The sequence below is a fragment of the Culex pipiens genome, chromosome 3, assembly GCF_016801865.2.
Source record: "Culex pipiens pallens isolate TS chromosome 3, TS_CPP_V2, whole genome shotgun sequence".
In the NCBI taxonomy this organism is placed as follows: domain Eukaryota; kingdom Metazoa; phylum Arthropoda; class Insecta; order Diptera; family Culicidae; genus Culex; species Culex pipiens.
The window spans coordinates 43,087,729-43,104,190 of NC_068939.1; the positions used below are offsets into that span (position 1 = coordinate 43,087,729).

At 37.2% G+C, this 16,462-nt stretch overlaps 3 protein-coding genes across 3 annotated transcripts in view; 2 read left to right on the plus strand and 1 right to left on the minus strand.

The window, feature by feature from the left end:
* LOC120412383 (2-acylglycerol O-acyltransferase 2-like) overlaps positions 1–656 on the plus strand; it is a 92,718-nt gene extending 92,062 nt beyond the window's left edge. Inside the window, exon 6 of the mRNA XM_039572815.2 lies at positions 21–656. Coding sequence (XP_039428749.1) covers positions 21–178 — 158 coding nt within the window. The 3' untranslated portion in view covers positions 179–656. The remainder of the gene's footprint in view (positions 1–20) is intronic.
* On the minus strand, positions 241–12,389 carry LOC120412382 (kynurenine 3-monooxygenase). Its single transcript, XM_039572810.2, has 7 exons — positions 12,177–12,389; positions 7,095–7,164; positions 6,753–6,992; positions 6,455–6,542; positions 5,590–6,244; positions 5,363–5,524; positions 241–583 (listed from the first exon to the last, which is right to left on the minus strand). Exons 1-7 carry the CDS (start codon positions 12,258–12,260, stop codon positions 452–454), a joined length of 1,431 nt encoding a protein of 476 aa, XP_039428744.1. The 5' UTR covers positions 12,261–12,389; the 3' UTR covers positions 241–451.
* A 2,022-nt stretch (positions 12,390–14,411) lies between these two features.
* LOC120412442 (putative gustatory receptor 2a) lies at positions 14,412–15,969 on the plus strand. Its single transcript, XM_039572902.2, has 3 exons — positions 14,412–15,503; positions 15,565–15,663; positions 15,735–15,969. The coding sequence occupies exons 1-3, from the start codon at positions 14,436–14,438 to the stop codon at positions 15,834–15,836; spliced, it is 1,269 nt and encodes a 422-aa protein (XP_039428836.1). The 5' UTR covers positions 14,412–14,435; the 3' UTR covers positions 15,837–15,969.
* Positions 15,970–16,462: the final 493 nt, after the last annotated feature.

The following is a 16,462-nucleotide window of genomic DNA, read 5'->3' on the forward strand; positions in this document are numbered from 1 at the left end:
ACATGATCTTTTCATTTCAGTTGGAGCTCCCATCGAGGTGGCCCGCGTTGAAACCCCAAGTGCGGAACAAATCGAAGCGCTGCATGCCAAGTTCTGTACCGCCCTAGAAGATCTCTTCGAGACCCACAAGAGCTCGTACGTGGAAAACCACGAAAACGTTAAATTAATCGTTGACTAGTAACTACAACCAAAAACACGCACCAGCCTCGCCATTCACCCCAAAGAAAAACGCCAAATAACTTCACCTATTACACTCACGATTATTTATTTCTCATAGTAATTGCAACGTACAGTCACCGCTGTAGAAATACAACACACTAGTTAAAAAAAATGCGCCGCAAACGTTTGAACATCACTGGTACACGGATATTGCATGATATTTAGCGTAGCTTAGTTAATTATGTAAAGTAAAGATAAAGCAAAAGTTCTCTAAGTTAGGGAATGTTAAACCTCAGAACTTGATCCACTTGAGAACGGCCGACGAGAGCTGTTCAAACTGAGCGGTGCTGCTGAACCGGTAGGCGAATATTCCGGCGGCACCAACGGCTGCCACGGATGAGCAGTACAGGACGCGCGTTAGAATCTGGAAGAGGAAGATTTGTTCAAATTAGTAAAAGTTAGCTCAATAAAAATGAATTAGAGAACAATACAAAAAATAATGGTCCAAATGAATAATGCAAACCAATTCTTTACATCATTTGTGGACAAACCTTTTTTATCCGAAATATACCTTATGTCAAAATTCATAAAAATCTTGAAATTCTTTTCAAAAATAATGAAGACATTTGAAAATTTTACTTAAGTTTTAAAACAGTTCGGGCTTATTTTTTAAATAATTATGTTTATTTTTTTTTTTAATTTAGTGATATCAAAGAGAAGGAAAAAAAAGGGCATACTCTTTGGTAAAATACCTATAAATTCACAAATAGAAAAAAAATGTTGATAAAGAAAATGAAAAAGCGCCCCTGAAAGACTTTTTCCAAACTAATATAATCACAAAGTTTATCTCTAAATTGCTCGATCGCAAAAAGGGATCGTGCATGAACAACGTATCCTCAAAATTGGAATAAATTTATTTCTCATTTTAGAAAAACTTCTTTTATCAAGCGCTAAGAATAATTTTTATGTAATTCAATTTTCGGATAATCGCATCGCGAAATTTTTATTATTATTTTAAGGCCATTGGAAATTTAATTTAAATATTTGAATTACGCTAGCTGCGAAACAACCTCTGAGAGCAAAACAAACAAGAATTTGTGTATTTCTGCTCCTGTTTGCATAAATTCACATAGCATCCCGGGCAGACGGTAATAACAAAATTAATAATATTTCAATAACAAATCCTGTTAAAATAACAAAAATTGTTATTATTTAATCCTGAAGTTCAACTTCAAGAAGAAAAAATAATAACAGTTTCTGATAAAATAACAAAATTTGGTATTGAAGTGATATTATATTGAAAATGTTAAATAACACGCTAATAATAGGAAATGTTATACATTTCAAAAACTCTCCTAATAACAAAATTTGTTATTCGTTCGGTATACTGACTTAGAAATAAAATTACCATAAATCGCACAAAGTTTCTAAGTGTCCATAACACAATCTGTTATTTTTTTTTTTTTTTGTTAAATATGTTTAGATCTTTGGGATAATTTTGATCAATTTCGTCGGGATCATTACTTTGGCCATGAAATGGGGTCCTTAAGCTAAAACTATTCTAAAAAGTTGAAATTTTGAAAGTTGACTTTTTTAATTATTTGATATACCCCCTAAAGGACTTTGTTTAAAATGGTTAGAACTATGGGATAATTTTGACCAATTCCGTCGAGATCATTATTTTGGCCATAAAATGGGGTCCTTAAGCTAAAATTATTCTGAAAAGTTGAAATTTTGAAAGTTGACTTTTTAAATTATTTGATATACTCTCTAAAGGACTTAGTTTAAAATGGTTAAAACTATGGGATAATTTTGACCAATTTCGTCAGGGTCATTATTTTGGCCATGAAATGGGGTCCTTAAGCTTAAACTATTCTAAAAAGTTGAAATTTTGAAAGTTGACTTTTTTAATTATTTGATATACCCCCTAAAGGACTGTGTTTAAAATGGTTAAAACTATGGGATAATTTTGACCAATTCCGTCGAGATCATTATTTTGGCCATGAAATGGAGTCCTTAAGCTAAAATTATTCTGAAAAGTTGAAATTTTGAAAGTTGACTTTTTAAATTATTTGATATACTCTCTAAAGGACTTAGTTTAAAATGGTTAACACTATGGGATAATTTTGACCAATTTCGTCAGGGTCATTATTTTGGCCATGAAATGGGGTCCTTAAGCTAAAACTATTCTAAAAAGTTGAATTTTGAAAGTTGACTTTTTTAATTATTTGATACACCCCCTAAAGGACTTTGTTTAAAATGGTTAGAACTATGGGATAATTTTGACCAATTTCGTCGGGGTCATTATTTTGGCCATGAAATTGGGCCCTTAAGCTTAAACTATTCTGAAAAGTTGAAATTTTGAAAGTTGACTTTTTTAATTATTTGATATACCCCCTAAAGGACTTTGTTTAAAATGGTTAGAACTATGGGATTATTTTGATCAATTTCGTCGGGGTCATTATTTTAGCCATGAAATGGGGTCCTTAAGCTTAAATTATTCTAAAAAGTTGAAATGGTTAGAACTATGGGATTATTTTGACCAATTTCATCGGGGTCATTGATTTCACCATGAAATAGGGTTTCAAGCTGAAATTAATCCGATAAAATTAACTTTTGAGAGTCATTTTTTTTTTAATTTTGTTATATTCCCTAACGGAATTGATTTATTTATTGAATTTTTGAAGTGTGAATAACAAAAACTGTTATTATTTTCACAGAGCCAGGAAGTCGGAGCTGACGTTGAAGTTCGAGCTGGAGTGAGACCTCGGAGACGGCATCGGATTCAGCAAATTTTCAGCAACTTTTACTTGGAATCGGAAACTGTGAAGTCGGGTATTTTTGATGAGCTGAAGTCGTCGTTGACGTCATATCCTGCATCCAGAGTCGGAGTTGTCTTCAAAGTACGGATTCAAAGTCGCTTGGAGGTACCCGACTCTGCAGCCCTGACTAGTACAGAGGAGTTATGGCAACTGCAGGTTTATTTGCAAATTACAAATAAAACAAAACAATAACAAACCAGTTCAATAACATTTTTTGTTATTATGCTGCTCCACCTCTCCGCACAAAATAACAAATCTTGGTATTCCTTCATGATTCCTTCTGTGTTATTGGTTTGTTATTGCAATAACAACATAATAACAGTTTAAGTTATTCTTCGAACAAATCTTTGTTATTGATTTTTGTTATTTTAACAACTAATCCGATCATCCCAATAACATATTTCGATCTTCTCACAATATCAAAAACTGACCTTCCCAAGTTATTTCCGTCTGATCAGGGATAGCATAGCATATCATGACAGCAGCACCCACGTGTTTGGTTACCGGATTAGCTTACAGGATTTCTATGCGTGTACAACTATAGCACTTTAAAAGTTAAAACTCACTCATTTTGGAATATATGAACTCCTCTATATAAAAAAATTTCGACGGTTTTGTTTGAACGCGAATCAGTTCAATACGGAGCATCGAATCGAGGTGCTGTTTGTTGCGTTGCACAGTGGGCGAAATGAAACCCAAAATCGGACTTAATTGAACGCGGCTGATTCCCTGGTATGAAAAATAGTGTTTCTTATGTAAAAAAATCCGGGGAATCGATTGGTGATGGTTTCATCCACCGCACGAAACGGCAAAGAGTCCATTTGCCCCAATTCCCCATCTTTTAGCATTTTTTTTTTTTGAAAATCGGTCTGTATTTAGAGCGGAGGCTTTATGCGGCCATCCAAAATGCACTTAACTTATGTGAAAATGTCCCAGGAATCCAGTAAAAATAACCACTTGCTCCTCAAAAATCATCTATGGTCCATTTAACCCCAATTTCGCTATAAAAGCATTTTAGGCCGTTTTCAAGTGTTAGGTCAGATTTTAAAAATCTGAAAATATTTTTATCGTAAAGATCAGACAATTTTACATAAAAATGACGATTTGCACTTGATTGTTTGACACATTTATGTTAGCTAAAAAAAATTAATTTCAGCTAAAAAAAATTTAATGAAAAAAGCGTTTTAAAATGCTTTTTACACGTGTTGTATTGCAATCATTTGTTTTCAAAATATCTGTGTATTGACGAACTTTTTCAAATCAAATCAAATCAAAATATTCGCCCTACAGCATTACCTTGGCGTTCTCGATTGCGAGATTCCTACTCAAAACAAGGTGTCTGAAGGCTTGATTGTTGAGGCAATTGCTAACCTCTTTTTACACCTTAGCTTCCATCCACCCCGGGATTCGAACTGACGACCTTTGGATTGCCAACTGCCTACCAGCGACTCCATCGAGGCAGGACCCAGGGAGACGACTCCTACACCTAGACTGAGCTATCGACCTAACCCTTTAGGTTAGACCGGGGCCAAAATTTACTTCCCCGTCCGACGGAAGGCGTGGTCAGACAAATCTTGTCTCGAAAAATGCCACCGGGACCGTCTGGGATCGAACCCAAGCCGACTAGGTGAGAGACAACCACGCTTACCCCTACATCACGGTACTGTGCAACGGAATTTAACAAAAAATCAAAATAGTTTTGATCGATAACAGACATTCTAAATATAATTTTAAACGCAGGAAAAATGCATTTCAATTTGTTTTCAGTTGATAAGACTTCTGTTTCCATTGAAGTTTGGAAGTTATAAAATTTTTTTTTGCCCCCCGATTTTTTGACCGGTTGGGGGGGCACCATAAACTTTGAAAAATATTTACAATGGCCTTAGAGGATTCTGAAATATGATTTTTTCGGATATATCACTGAAACGGCGGTCAAGGCGTTGACCTACACATTTTTGGGTTTAAATTTTTTTTGTATTGAAATTCGCAACTTTTGGTACCCATTTTTTTTAAGTTATCGCAGTTTTAAGGAAAACGTTGATTCTTTCCCGATCCTGAAGACAAACAAAACAAGTATACAAAATTGCGCAACATTTACGAAAATTGCGTAAGATTTTTCGCATACAGTCAAACACTAAACACGATTATGCTGCCTGATACTTCCTGTCTTTCTTGTTAGACATTTCAAATGTTGTGAAATAGTTAATCACAGGCCCAGCAATTTGTTAGAATTGAAAAACAGAGCCGAAGAAGAACCGCATTATCAACCTGAGCTGATAGCTATGGACCATCGACTCTGGTTCATCACAAAAAAAAACTTAATTTTTTAGAGCAAAAAAAAACATACAATTTAAGCCGCCAAAAACAGACTCGACTCTCACCTTATCCTGCCACTTTCGGTTCGCTATACACTTGCTGTAGCGCATGTGGGAGAAGGAAACGGAGTTGTACAGCGGCACCCACGTATTGGGCATCAGCCAGAACAGCAGCTCGTCCAGCTTCTTGCGCAGCAGGTACGATCGCTTCGTTACGAGGTCGCGCATCTTTTAGAGAAAAAAATAAGTTTTATCAGCAATTTGATGTGGTTGATCTGGACGAGTCTTCCTACCTCGATGTAGTTGTACATGGCCAAATCGCAGATCGCGTGGGCGTCCTCCCACCGAGTTTCGCTAAACTCCTTCAGGATCTGATCAACGTCCGATCCGTGCTTGTTGAACAGCTGTGACAGCACGGTACAATCCTCGAAGCCAGCGTTCATGCCCTGCCCGTAGAACGGAACCATGGCGTGTGCCGCATCCCCGATGATCAGTGCCTTCCCTCCCACATTGTACGGTTTGCACTTGATCATGACCAGCGTCTGGGGGGCGATCTTGAAGAAATCCTTGATCAACCGTTCGCGCCCAATCAGGTCGATCGCGTCCGGGAAGTGCTGCCGGAAGAACGCCAGCAGGTCCGACTCGCACTTAATACTGTAAAAGTTGGTGAACGGCATGAACAGCGTCACGGTCCAGGTGCGGTCCTGGTTGGGCAGGGCGATCATCATGAACTTGCCGCGGGGCCAGATGTGCAGGTAGTTGTGGGGCATCGCAAACTGTCCATCCTTGGTCGGTGGAATGCACAGCTCCAGGTAGCCGTGCTCGATGTACGTCTGGCTGAAGTCGTACCCCGGACGTTTGATGACCTCCTTGCGGACCGCACTGTACGCTCCGTCGCAGCCCACGATCAGATCGGCCTGTTTTTCCGTGGTTTCTTTGGTCAGGGGACTGTTAGAAGGGGAACAGATGTAGCATTCGATTTTTTAAAAATCATAATGAACATTTCCAAGAATTGAATTTGATTATATTTCAGGTTGAGACCAGAAAATATTTTTGTCAATTTGACTTAAATTCTTTCTTGGAAAAGTCCTCATGAGAAATTCATGCAAAATCCCTCAACCTATTTACAAATGTTGTCTTATCATCGCGAAAACTCACTCGACAAATCGTAGGCTTCCCTCGTCCAAATTGGCCTGCTGCAGCTTGTGGTTGAAGTGAAGGTGAATGTTGGGGTACTTTTCGGCGGCTGAAAAAAAGAAACACAAAAACGTCCTCAGTGAAGCATCGCAGCTCCCACAACAATGTTGCCCGACTTGCCGGCAGACCAGCCGGCCAGGCTTAACCCACGTGGGAAGCCGTACACACGCACCATTCCGGCCAGAACAAACCTCACGTAACTTCACGGAACCACCAGCCGGTAACCGATAGGTTTCGAATTTCCAACAACGCTACTCACCGTTCAGCAGAACCTCGTTCAGATGCTTACGGCCGACCGAGTAGATGCACTGGTTCGTGTTGGCATCGTACGGCACAACTTTGCAGTTCCCTTTGAGATCGTGTAACATGCGGCCCCGCATCGGAATGCCGTGGCTCAGCAGGGCCTCCTCGAGGCCCACCTCGGCCAGCGCCTTGCGGCCTCGTGCCGACAGCGCCAGGTTGATGCTCCTGCCGACGACCAGCTCGGCGGTGCGGATGTCTGACGACAAGTAAACGCAAATGAACACATTTCTCGTAATTGACTTTGACAGTCGGACTGAACGACTAGTGGCTACCGATGGCGATTTTTATGTTACCGTACCTTCTCTGTACTCGAACAGGTCCACCTCATGGCCCTTTTTGCCAAGATGCAGTGCCAGCAGGGAGCCAACCTGAGTGGATTTAATTTATTTTAGTATGTAACAATTAATACGTTTTGAAAAAAAGTAGAATGATCTTTCTGGTTTTGGCGAGCAGTCTTGTCGAAAAAGAAAAACAGATTTTCTCTACTTCACCGACGTTTCGGCCTTTATTTTGAGGCCTTCTTCAGGAGGTTTACTAAAAATGTCAAGCTTTTACAATTTGTGTGTGTTTGGTTGTGTTTTGTGTACTTACTAGTTGTCTGTTTCTTGTCAAAAATGTTTTAGTCCTATTGTTAAACTGTCCTTTACGTTTGCTGAACATCACTGTTTAAAGAATTAATTTAATATTGTTTTGTAAACTATTGTGAAATACTAACATGTTTGTCCAAATAAATTGTTGTAAAACAACATTCAACTGCTGGGTCACTTTGTACTGTACAACGTCTAATTGCTAACTGTCAGGTGGATTGGTTCAGATGTGATTGTGTTGTGTGTTTTTGTGATTTTAGAAAACTCAATGGCAATTGTCCACGCTCCATACCATTTTTTTGTATGGACAATTGTCCACGAGAGGGAGGTGGGTTGAGATTTCCAAAAAAAAAGTGTCCACGTGGTTTGTGGATCGTCCCAAGCCAATTTTTTGTATAGAGCAATTCTCTACGAAATCGGTCTTTTTTTAGAATTTTAATTTTTGTATTTTTTAATCCGATTGAAATTTTTTTGGTTCGACCAACATTTCGATTTTTTGAAAAAATCAGTATTGATTAAAAAAAATCATAACTCGGTCAAAGATTTTTTGCACAACCTGGAAATTTCTGAAAAGTTGGCATTTTAGTCCTCTAAAACATATAAAAAAATAAAAAAATAAAAATAGTGTTTTATTGCAAATCAAGTTTTAGTGACAAAAAGTTATAAAAAAATCATCAATTTTTTTTACCATGTATCATTATTTTTAGTGTAGTCCATATCCATACCTACAACTTTGCCGAAGACACCAAATCGATCAAAAAATTCCTTCAAAAGATACATATTTTTGAATTTTCATACATCATTTTTGTATGGACAGCTGCCAAATTTGTATGGAAAATTATATGGACAAACTAATGATGCAAAATGGCTTCTTTGGGCAAACCGAAGGCACCAAAAAAGTTTCAGTCGGATTAAAAAATACAAAAATTAAAATTCTAAAAAAAAGACCGATTTCGTAGAGAATTGCTCAACTGCCGTCCTTGTTTAGATTCAAGTGTAGATTACCACCAATTACTATTATTAAGGTTTTAATCTAGATTTTACGATTTTATGCTTGAAAAACAAATAATAAATAAAAACATAGATTTTATAACTATTTTCAAAATTTCCTGGGAATCCAAAAATTTCAGGAATTCCAAAAATGTGTTTCCCGTTTCCTGGAAAATCCAAAACCCGTAAAAATTTGACGCCCTAATCCTCATGATTAGGGTAAATGAAATTTCACGATTTCGCGGACAGCGTGAAATCCGTGAAATTTGGATTTTTCCGTGAAATCCCGTGAAATTTTATGTTTGTGTGAAACTGTAACGATTTTTATCAAAATTATTTATCAAATTCAAATAGGAAAAAAGATAATCATATCAACAACTGTAGAATTAAGTGAATACCCTTTTTTAATTTCTAGCATAGGGTAAGTGATTATTGACGATTTCGTGGACGGCGTGAAATTTATCAATTTTCTTAAATATTTTTTTTAAGATAACAACATACTTAATATTTCATCCATACAGACTTTTAAAATTAATTTTATTAGTTTACAATTCAAAAGCTTAATATGAACCATTAGATGAATTGTTAAAACTACTATCACAGACAACAGACGTAGCGGCTAGAACAAAATAATTTAAAAATCGTGTGTAAAAACATGGCTGCCAATCACACTAATCTACTAGCGCCATCTATTAGCCTATTGCCACTCTCTAAAGCAGCCATGATGGTTTTCTGAGAAGGTGTGTTTGAAAATGCATCACCCAGAAATATAAAAAAATATATTATTTCAATTTTTCGAAAAAAAATAATAAAAAGTTGAAGATTATGTTTAAATGCTATAGTAAATCTACTTTAATTATTAATTAACACGATTTACAAGCACGTGGATGTTTTTTTTTCATTTAATTATCGATATTAAAAAAATAGTCTAGTCTGATGCTTTTTTAAACACAGCAACCAAGGCCGCGCTTGAGGCTGTCAAATTCTTGCTGGTTGTGTTGATAAACAAAACCAATAGAGGTGAGCGAAAAAGAGTAGGAGACCCGGTGGAAATCGGGAGGATGAGCAAGCGTTTCTTGGAGGATAATAGATCCGGAACCAGAAACGAAACAATCCGGAACAAGAGCTACTATCACGGCCAACCCCGTAAACGCTTTGGCCCCAAACGACCGCATTCCGAAGATTATCTCTGGAACCGACAAACCAGCTACCACGATCATTTCAACGCTCACCTCCAAGACATCAACCTCTTCAACGCCCTCGAAACCCACCCCACCTTCATGTGCCACCACTTCCAGCGAACCCTCGCCGCCATACCAAAGGCCTCTCCCCAGCGCGTCAGATTCCCCCACTGGATTTCTAGCGAGTGATTTTACTGAAATCGGCTGAAATCTAGGCTGAAATCAACTTTTCATCCAGAACAAACGATTACAAACGTTGAAAACCAACAAAATGAAAAATGATAGTAGGCGGAAAGCGATATTTTGACAGCGGGCAATGTGTCAGGGAAAAGCGACTGCAGCGCCACAAACGGATTGCCACAACTAAAAAATCTGTAGCAATGATTTACACAAGGGAAGAATCGAGCCCAAACGTCTGTTGTCTGTGCTACTATGTTCAGTACTGCCCATAATTGAAAATCCGGCTATTATGCCAAATCAAGTATTCCGAGAAAAACGCGTTTAAGTGTTTGTCACTAAATCTCCGTCAAGGCAATTTCCCATAAGAGTGGCATATTAGCCGTTTGGTTTTTCGCATCGGCAGCCAAATCTATACACTATTTCAGTGAAATTCAAGGGTCAGAAGATGCGTTGGAACATCCTCTATCACCTGATGCTAATATCTCGTTTTTGCCAAAAGTGGATATTAGCCGTTTTTTCGATGGTGGGCAGAGTAATACTTCCATTCGCTGTAATAAAAATTGTACTGCTTTTTTATTTAAAGGTATAGTTTCAAAAAAAATAAAAAGGATCAAGCTTTGTAAAATAAAAGCTTTGAAATCAACTTTTTAAAACCTTACAGATTATTTCTGTAATGTTTAATAATGTTAACGATATTTGATTATTTGGGTGAACAATTTCCGTAAAAGTTTAAAAAATTCTACTTTTTTTTTGTTTTCTTTTTTTAATAAAAACTTCGATTTCATTACAAATTAATTGTTTTTGCTTTTTGATTTAAATTTATTTTTTTGAAAAGGGAGATGAAAACCTTAAAAAATGTTAATGTGCTAAATGTCGCAAAAAAATCAATTAATTATTTCACTTATTTTTGTTGGACAAGAGTGTTAAATGTTGCTTTGATGCAAATCAAAAAAGAAGCAAATCGGCGAAAACTTTTTAACTATATAAGTCGAATATTTAAAAAAAGTAGTTCAAAAAATGAGAATGCGCATGCCCTACATTTTATTTCAATATTTATATAGAGCCCATCCATAAACTAGGTGGAATCTTTTTTGAAAATAAGGGGATTTTTTTGTGTCACGTTCAAATTTATTAAAGATTTTTTTTAGTTTATTGAAGAATAATATATAGTGAAGCATAAAAAGTAGTTTCTGTGATTTAAACATAAGATTTTAAAAGTTATATTAACATTTTTCACGTTCCGCGAAATTTGCGTGAAATTTGGTGTTTTGAAATTAAGGTCCCCGTGAAATTTCCAATTTTCGAACGTGAAAAATCACTAAGCCTACTCATGATATCAAAAATAACTCCTGTTCCTGAATTGGCACCATTTTAAACTTTTGCGTAAAAAATGATTTTTTGAGTAGTTCAAACATAAAAAATTCACGAAAATTAAAAATTTGAAATACTAATGATGCAAAATATATTCAAGCATAACATTAAACTGTTCAATCATAAAAAATAAAAAGAAATGAAGATTTGCGAAAAAACTTTAAAGCCGTTGCAAATATTTTTCAAAGCTGATTTCGCCCCCCCCCCCCCCCTTCTTTCAAAATTGGTCGGAAAAATTCCAACAAAAAAAAATATTTTTCCAAAAAACTTCAAAATTTCCATGAAAATAGAAGTGTAATCAACTGAAAACAATTTAAAATCCATTTTTCTGCATTGAGAATCATTTTTAGCATGATTGGGTTTGTTTAAAAATGTTTGTGTTTGCACCGCAAAAATTTTATTTTTCGCAAATATCAATGAATTTATGAACTTTTTTTTCCTTATGTATAACGTCATTTTTCCGAATTACGGTCGAAAATTTAAAAAAAAATGTTAAAAGACTTAAAAGCCTAATTTGATCTAAAATGTATAGATAAATCTTTGACAATGTACACTAAACTGTTTTAAATCGATTCTAGAAGTATTATCAAAGGAAATTTGAATTTTCGCCGATAATTTTATTTTTATTCTTGATTTTAATGTAGAAAACAAAACATCGAATAATTTGTTTACCTAAATATTTTTCTTTAAAATTTACAAGAATTGCGCAAAAACAAAACTAGTTTTGAATTGATGTATTCTGTTTTGAGATAAACAAAAAAAAAATATAAAATAATGCAATTATTTCATAAATTTGCCATGATTTGCACTGGAAATATTTTTCACGAAAACGTTTAAAAAAATATAATTTATCAATGATTGCACGTAACGCTTCTGTCACTCTTCACATTAAATTCTTTTTCAAAAATCGATTCACTATTTCCTTTTATCGTTCTGCTGAAATCATCACATCACAACGCAACTCTGAATTCCACCGTTAATCCATCACTTAAAATAACAGCACATACAGCTCATCTCGCACGACTCAAGTGCTCGGGGCTATCCCAGTCGTAGACAACCAACAGGACTCACCAGTCCTCCCCCAACGACAGCCACGTTCAAATTTTCCGCCGGTAATCCATTGGTGTTTGTTCTCGGATACTGCTTGGTAGACATCGCTAATCCTTTCACTTGAACACCTACGATCCTGGTACTACTAGAGACACTGCACTACACGGACTTCCCGCCAAAAGTATTTCCCGCCTCGAAGGCTTATCTGATGCTTTCCCCGTGACGACTGCCGACAGACTGACCATCCTGGAGCGGAGGACGAACGTATTATAGAAAGCAGCGTTTGACCCTTGCGCTGCCGAAGTTTGATTATTGATATTTGCTCATGCTTATAGAAACAAAATTTGTTTTCGGAATAAAATAATTCAAAAATACTAACATATCTAAAAATCAATCAATAAAAATTTATTTCAACAAAAAAAAAACCTTTTTAAAAACAGTATCGCTAAAAGGTTAAGGGACGCTTCGATTTCATTTCTTTTTGAGCTGTCCCCAACTCAAGTCAAGCTTCTAGCTACCTCGGTTCTTGCTCATTCGGCAACAACAGAAAAAGCCATGCTCAGCATTGTGGTCGGTGGGTGAGTTACAGTTCAGAACATGGTGCACAAATTTGGAAATCTGCAATAATTTTCTATAGGAAGTGGCATCTTTTTTAGAATTTGTATAAAATTACATGATAAATGAATTCATTTGAAAAAATAAATGAAATTTTGACAAAGTTATAAAAAACGCACTCAATTAATTTTATCGCTAATCTTAAAACTCTTATCTTTAAGTAATTAAAGATCTAATTTAATAAGCTTTTTTTCGAACTTGGAAGTTAAGGTGTTAAAAAATAAGATTCCACCCTGACGGGTTTCATTTGATTACAAACCAGTCTAAACAAAAGTTAAATCCCAGTTTGCAATAGTTTCAAAACAACGTGCCGCTGCCGCCAGTAGGTCATCCATCCCAGAACTCGTCATGGTTATGTTTTGTAGTCGCATGTCAGTTTAGGAGCCCAATTACCAATTTTGTACTGATTAAAGTTATGTCTTTGGAACCACCACCACGAGTGTCCACTTCTAGAGTTTTTTTTTATAAGGTCCAATAAACCAAACTTTCAGTTGTTGCTTTTTGGGTGTTTTTTAAAACGCATGACTGAAGGCGGGTGCAAAAACAATCATAAAGCAAAACTGGAAATTTGGTTTATTGGACATTTAAAAAAAAAACTCCAGGCTTGGTATCTACGAATTTTGAAGTTTTTTGTAACTTCTGATCCATTTCAAGCTAAATTTGGGTTTAATCTACCTTCGTCATTGTTTTCATGTTAGCCAAAACTAAAAAATCAGTTTTTTTAAGTCCAATGCGACAGGCAAGCACAATCACGCCAAAGTGCAATAGCTTCTTGCGGTTATCAACCAAACTGTACGTGTCGCTAGATGTGTGTTGGTGATAAGTGACGATTAACGTAGTTTGATTAGAGCTCATCGCATCGGATAGTACTGGACGCACCACTTCTGGCTGGAAGCACTTGGCCGACCTGGGCGAAAAAGTAAGGCTTCTTCGAGTTTGGTGTTCTAGTCGGTTCTCGGAGACAGCTTCACGAACGTTCATGAGCACAGCGTCCACTTTCACTGCAGATAAGCCGGCAATTAAAAATTAGGGGTTTTTACTTAGTTGTCCAAAATAGCGCGATAAGGACTTTATGATGCTCCTAAGAAGGTTTAATCTGTCAGTAAAAAAATAAGTTTTTTGTCGAAACTCATAATTATCGCATAGCAAGGTCAGAATACTACTGGTTAGCTTCCTGCTCTGAAAAAGTTGTTTCTGAGCAGACATTCAAAAACATTTCTGTGGCTCTAGTGATAAGCGCAGAAAATTTTCGTCTAATAAAGAATGTCTAGAAGCGTCGTTTCAAAATTTAATCACTTTCACCATATAAACAATCTCAAACGAAACTCATCCTTCTCAAGTGGAGCTTCCTCTGTATCAATTTCTCAGATTAGAAGCCATTTGAATGAACCAAACGTACGTCTGATTACACAACATAAAATAGAAACAAAAAACTCTGACCTACGCAATAATGATTCAGGATGGAACCAGTTCCCGATGGTTGCATTAACCGTTATCGAAAAGAAAGCGTCAGCGAAGCTGAACCATTCTCACGATGCCATTAGCAAAATTGTTGATTAATTATTAATATGCTTCTGATAGAAACACCAATAAAAGCAGTTTCGAATTGTAAAAATTTCCACAAACAGTATCTTCTCGTGGCGTGGTACAAATCACTCGAACATCATGAACGAAAAGACATCCACCTCGTCAATCACTCGGATCGTCCAAATGAACACCAAGTTCTACTACATCCTAGGCCTGATGCCGTACCAAGTGAAGGGAAGCCGTATCAAGCTGTCCAAGTCGCTGTGCTGTGCGATTGGAGCTTTCGTTGCACTGTACTGGATTTCCATGATCATTTCGATCGTCACCCGGACCTACGTGAACGATCGTATCTCGCGCATCTCCAACTACTTTCAACTGATCAGTAATGCCATCATGCTCACAACCCTGCTCGTCAATCCGATGTTCAAGCTGAACGGCTTTGCCGAAATCATCCGTGCGCTGAACAAGTTCGAAGACGAGCTCAACAAGGACTCGATCTATCCCAACTATTCCACGCACATTCGTTGGAACATCGGCATTATCACCGGTGTATTCATTCTGCTCTTGGCCATGACCACCTTCGACTGTTACGTAACGGTCTTCAGCGGTCACATCACCTTCGAGTACTGGCTTATCACCATTTTCCCAAACTTGGTCAACGTCCTCGCCGTAACGCAAGCCATCCTGCTTCTACTCTACATCAGTTCCCGCTTTCGCATTCTCAACGAACTGCTGCTTCTCGAGCAAAACCCACTAGCGGACCTGAAGAAACCCTGCAACAAAATCCGGGCCTCTACCGGGTACACTCGAACCATCAAAAACAACATCCACATCGTAGAACTGTACGACCTCAGTCTCAACAAGTGCTACCGACTGCCCAAGATCCTGTACCGCTACAACGACCTGTACGAGCTGTGCAAACTCCTAGACAAACACTTTGGAATTCTCTTTCTGCTGACCTTCACGTCCATCTTCATCGTCACCACCATCCAACTCTACTACAGCTACACCATACTGTACTGGTTCACCGGCAAGAACGGCTTCACCATCTGGTCCCTGCTCGTTTGCTTCAACACGATCGCCATGAACCTAACCGTCCTGCTAACCATCGTACTGCTCTGCGAAAACATTTCCAACAAATCCAAAGTCGCCAACGATCTCGTGTCCGACCTTCAGCTTCGCGGATCCCGTCACATGAATTCGGAGGTTTGAAACCCTACTTCTCTAGTTGCCCACTGTCTGACCTTAAACTCCCTCATCTCAACAGGAAATCCTCAAGATTACGACACCGTTCCAAATGTCCAACAAGATGTTCAAGTTCTCAGCGATGGGATTTTTCTTCATCGACTGCAACATGCTGTGTGGGGTAAGCGTACTCCAGCGTTTTTTTTTTTCGTTTAGGTCTGCATTGTGTAACATGTCGTTATTGCGTTACAGATGATTGGGGCCATCACAACCTATTTGGTCATCTACATCCAGTTTTACATCCTGTACGCCGATGAGGTGAAGAAATCGATGTTTGTGTCACGGTTTGTCTAGTGTGGAAAAAGTCTGACATTGGCATTGAACAATTTGATGCGCACTTGTGTGGAGGTTTTGAACACCATGTAATGCCAATTGTTTACAGTGTCAAATAAATTGAAAGAAATAATAAATTGGGTTTCGAAAATTAAGGGGTTACAAACATGTAGAAAATCACAAAATTTCATACAACAGAAAATTTATTAAATCCACTAAAAAGATGATTTTCAATCGCTCCTGAAAATTTTTCATTTTTAAAAAATACAAAAATCAAAAACTGACTTTTTTTATATGAAAAACACAAAAAAAAAATTATCTTTTTCTAAATAAGTTTTTTGAAAATCGGCCTTCGTCATGCACACGATCGATTTAACGAGTCTTCGCCAAAATTTTGAGCCGATTTGGTCAAGGCAGTGTTAAGATATCCTGGCACCCGTTTTTTGAAACTGCTAACTTCAAATAGCCATATCTCAACCTGGGTGCTGAATAGACAGAATGCGTAACGTGATTTTCGAAAGCTCCCCATTGCTCCCCACTAATACAACTGCACTACAGCTGTAAATATAAACAAAGTAGAAGGCTATGTTCAAGCCCAAGCGTGACATATTTTTTTGCTACTGAAGTGAATTGTTTTGAAACGTTTT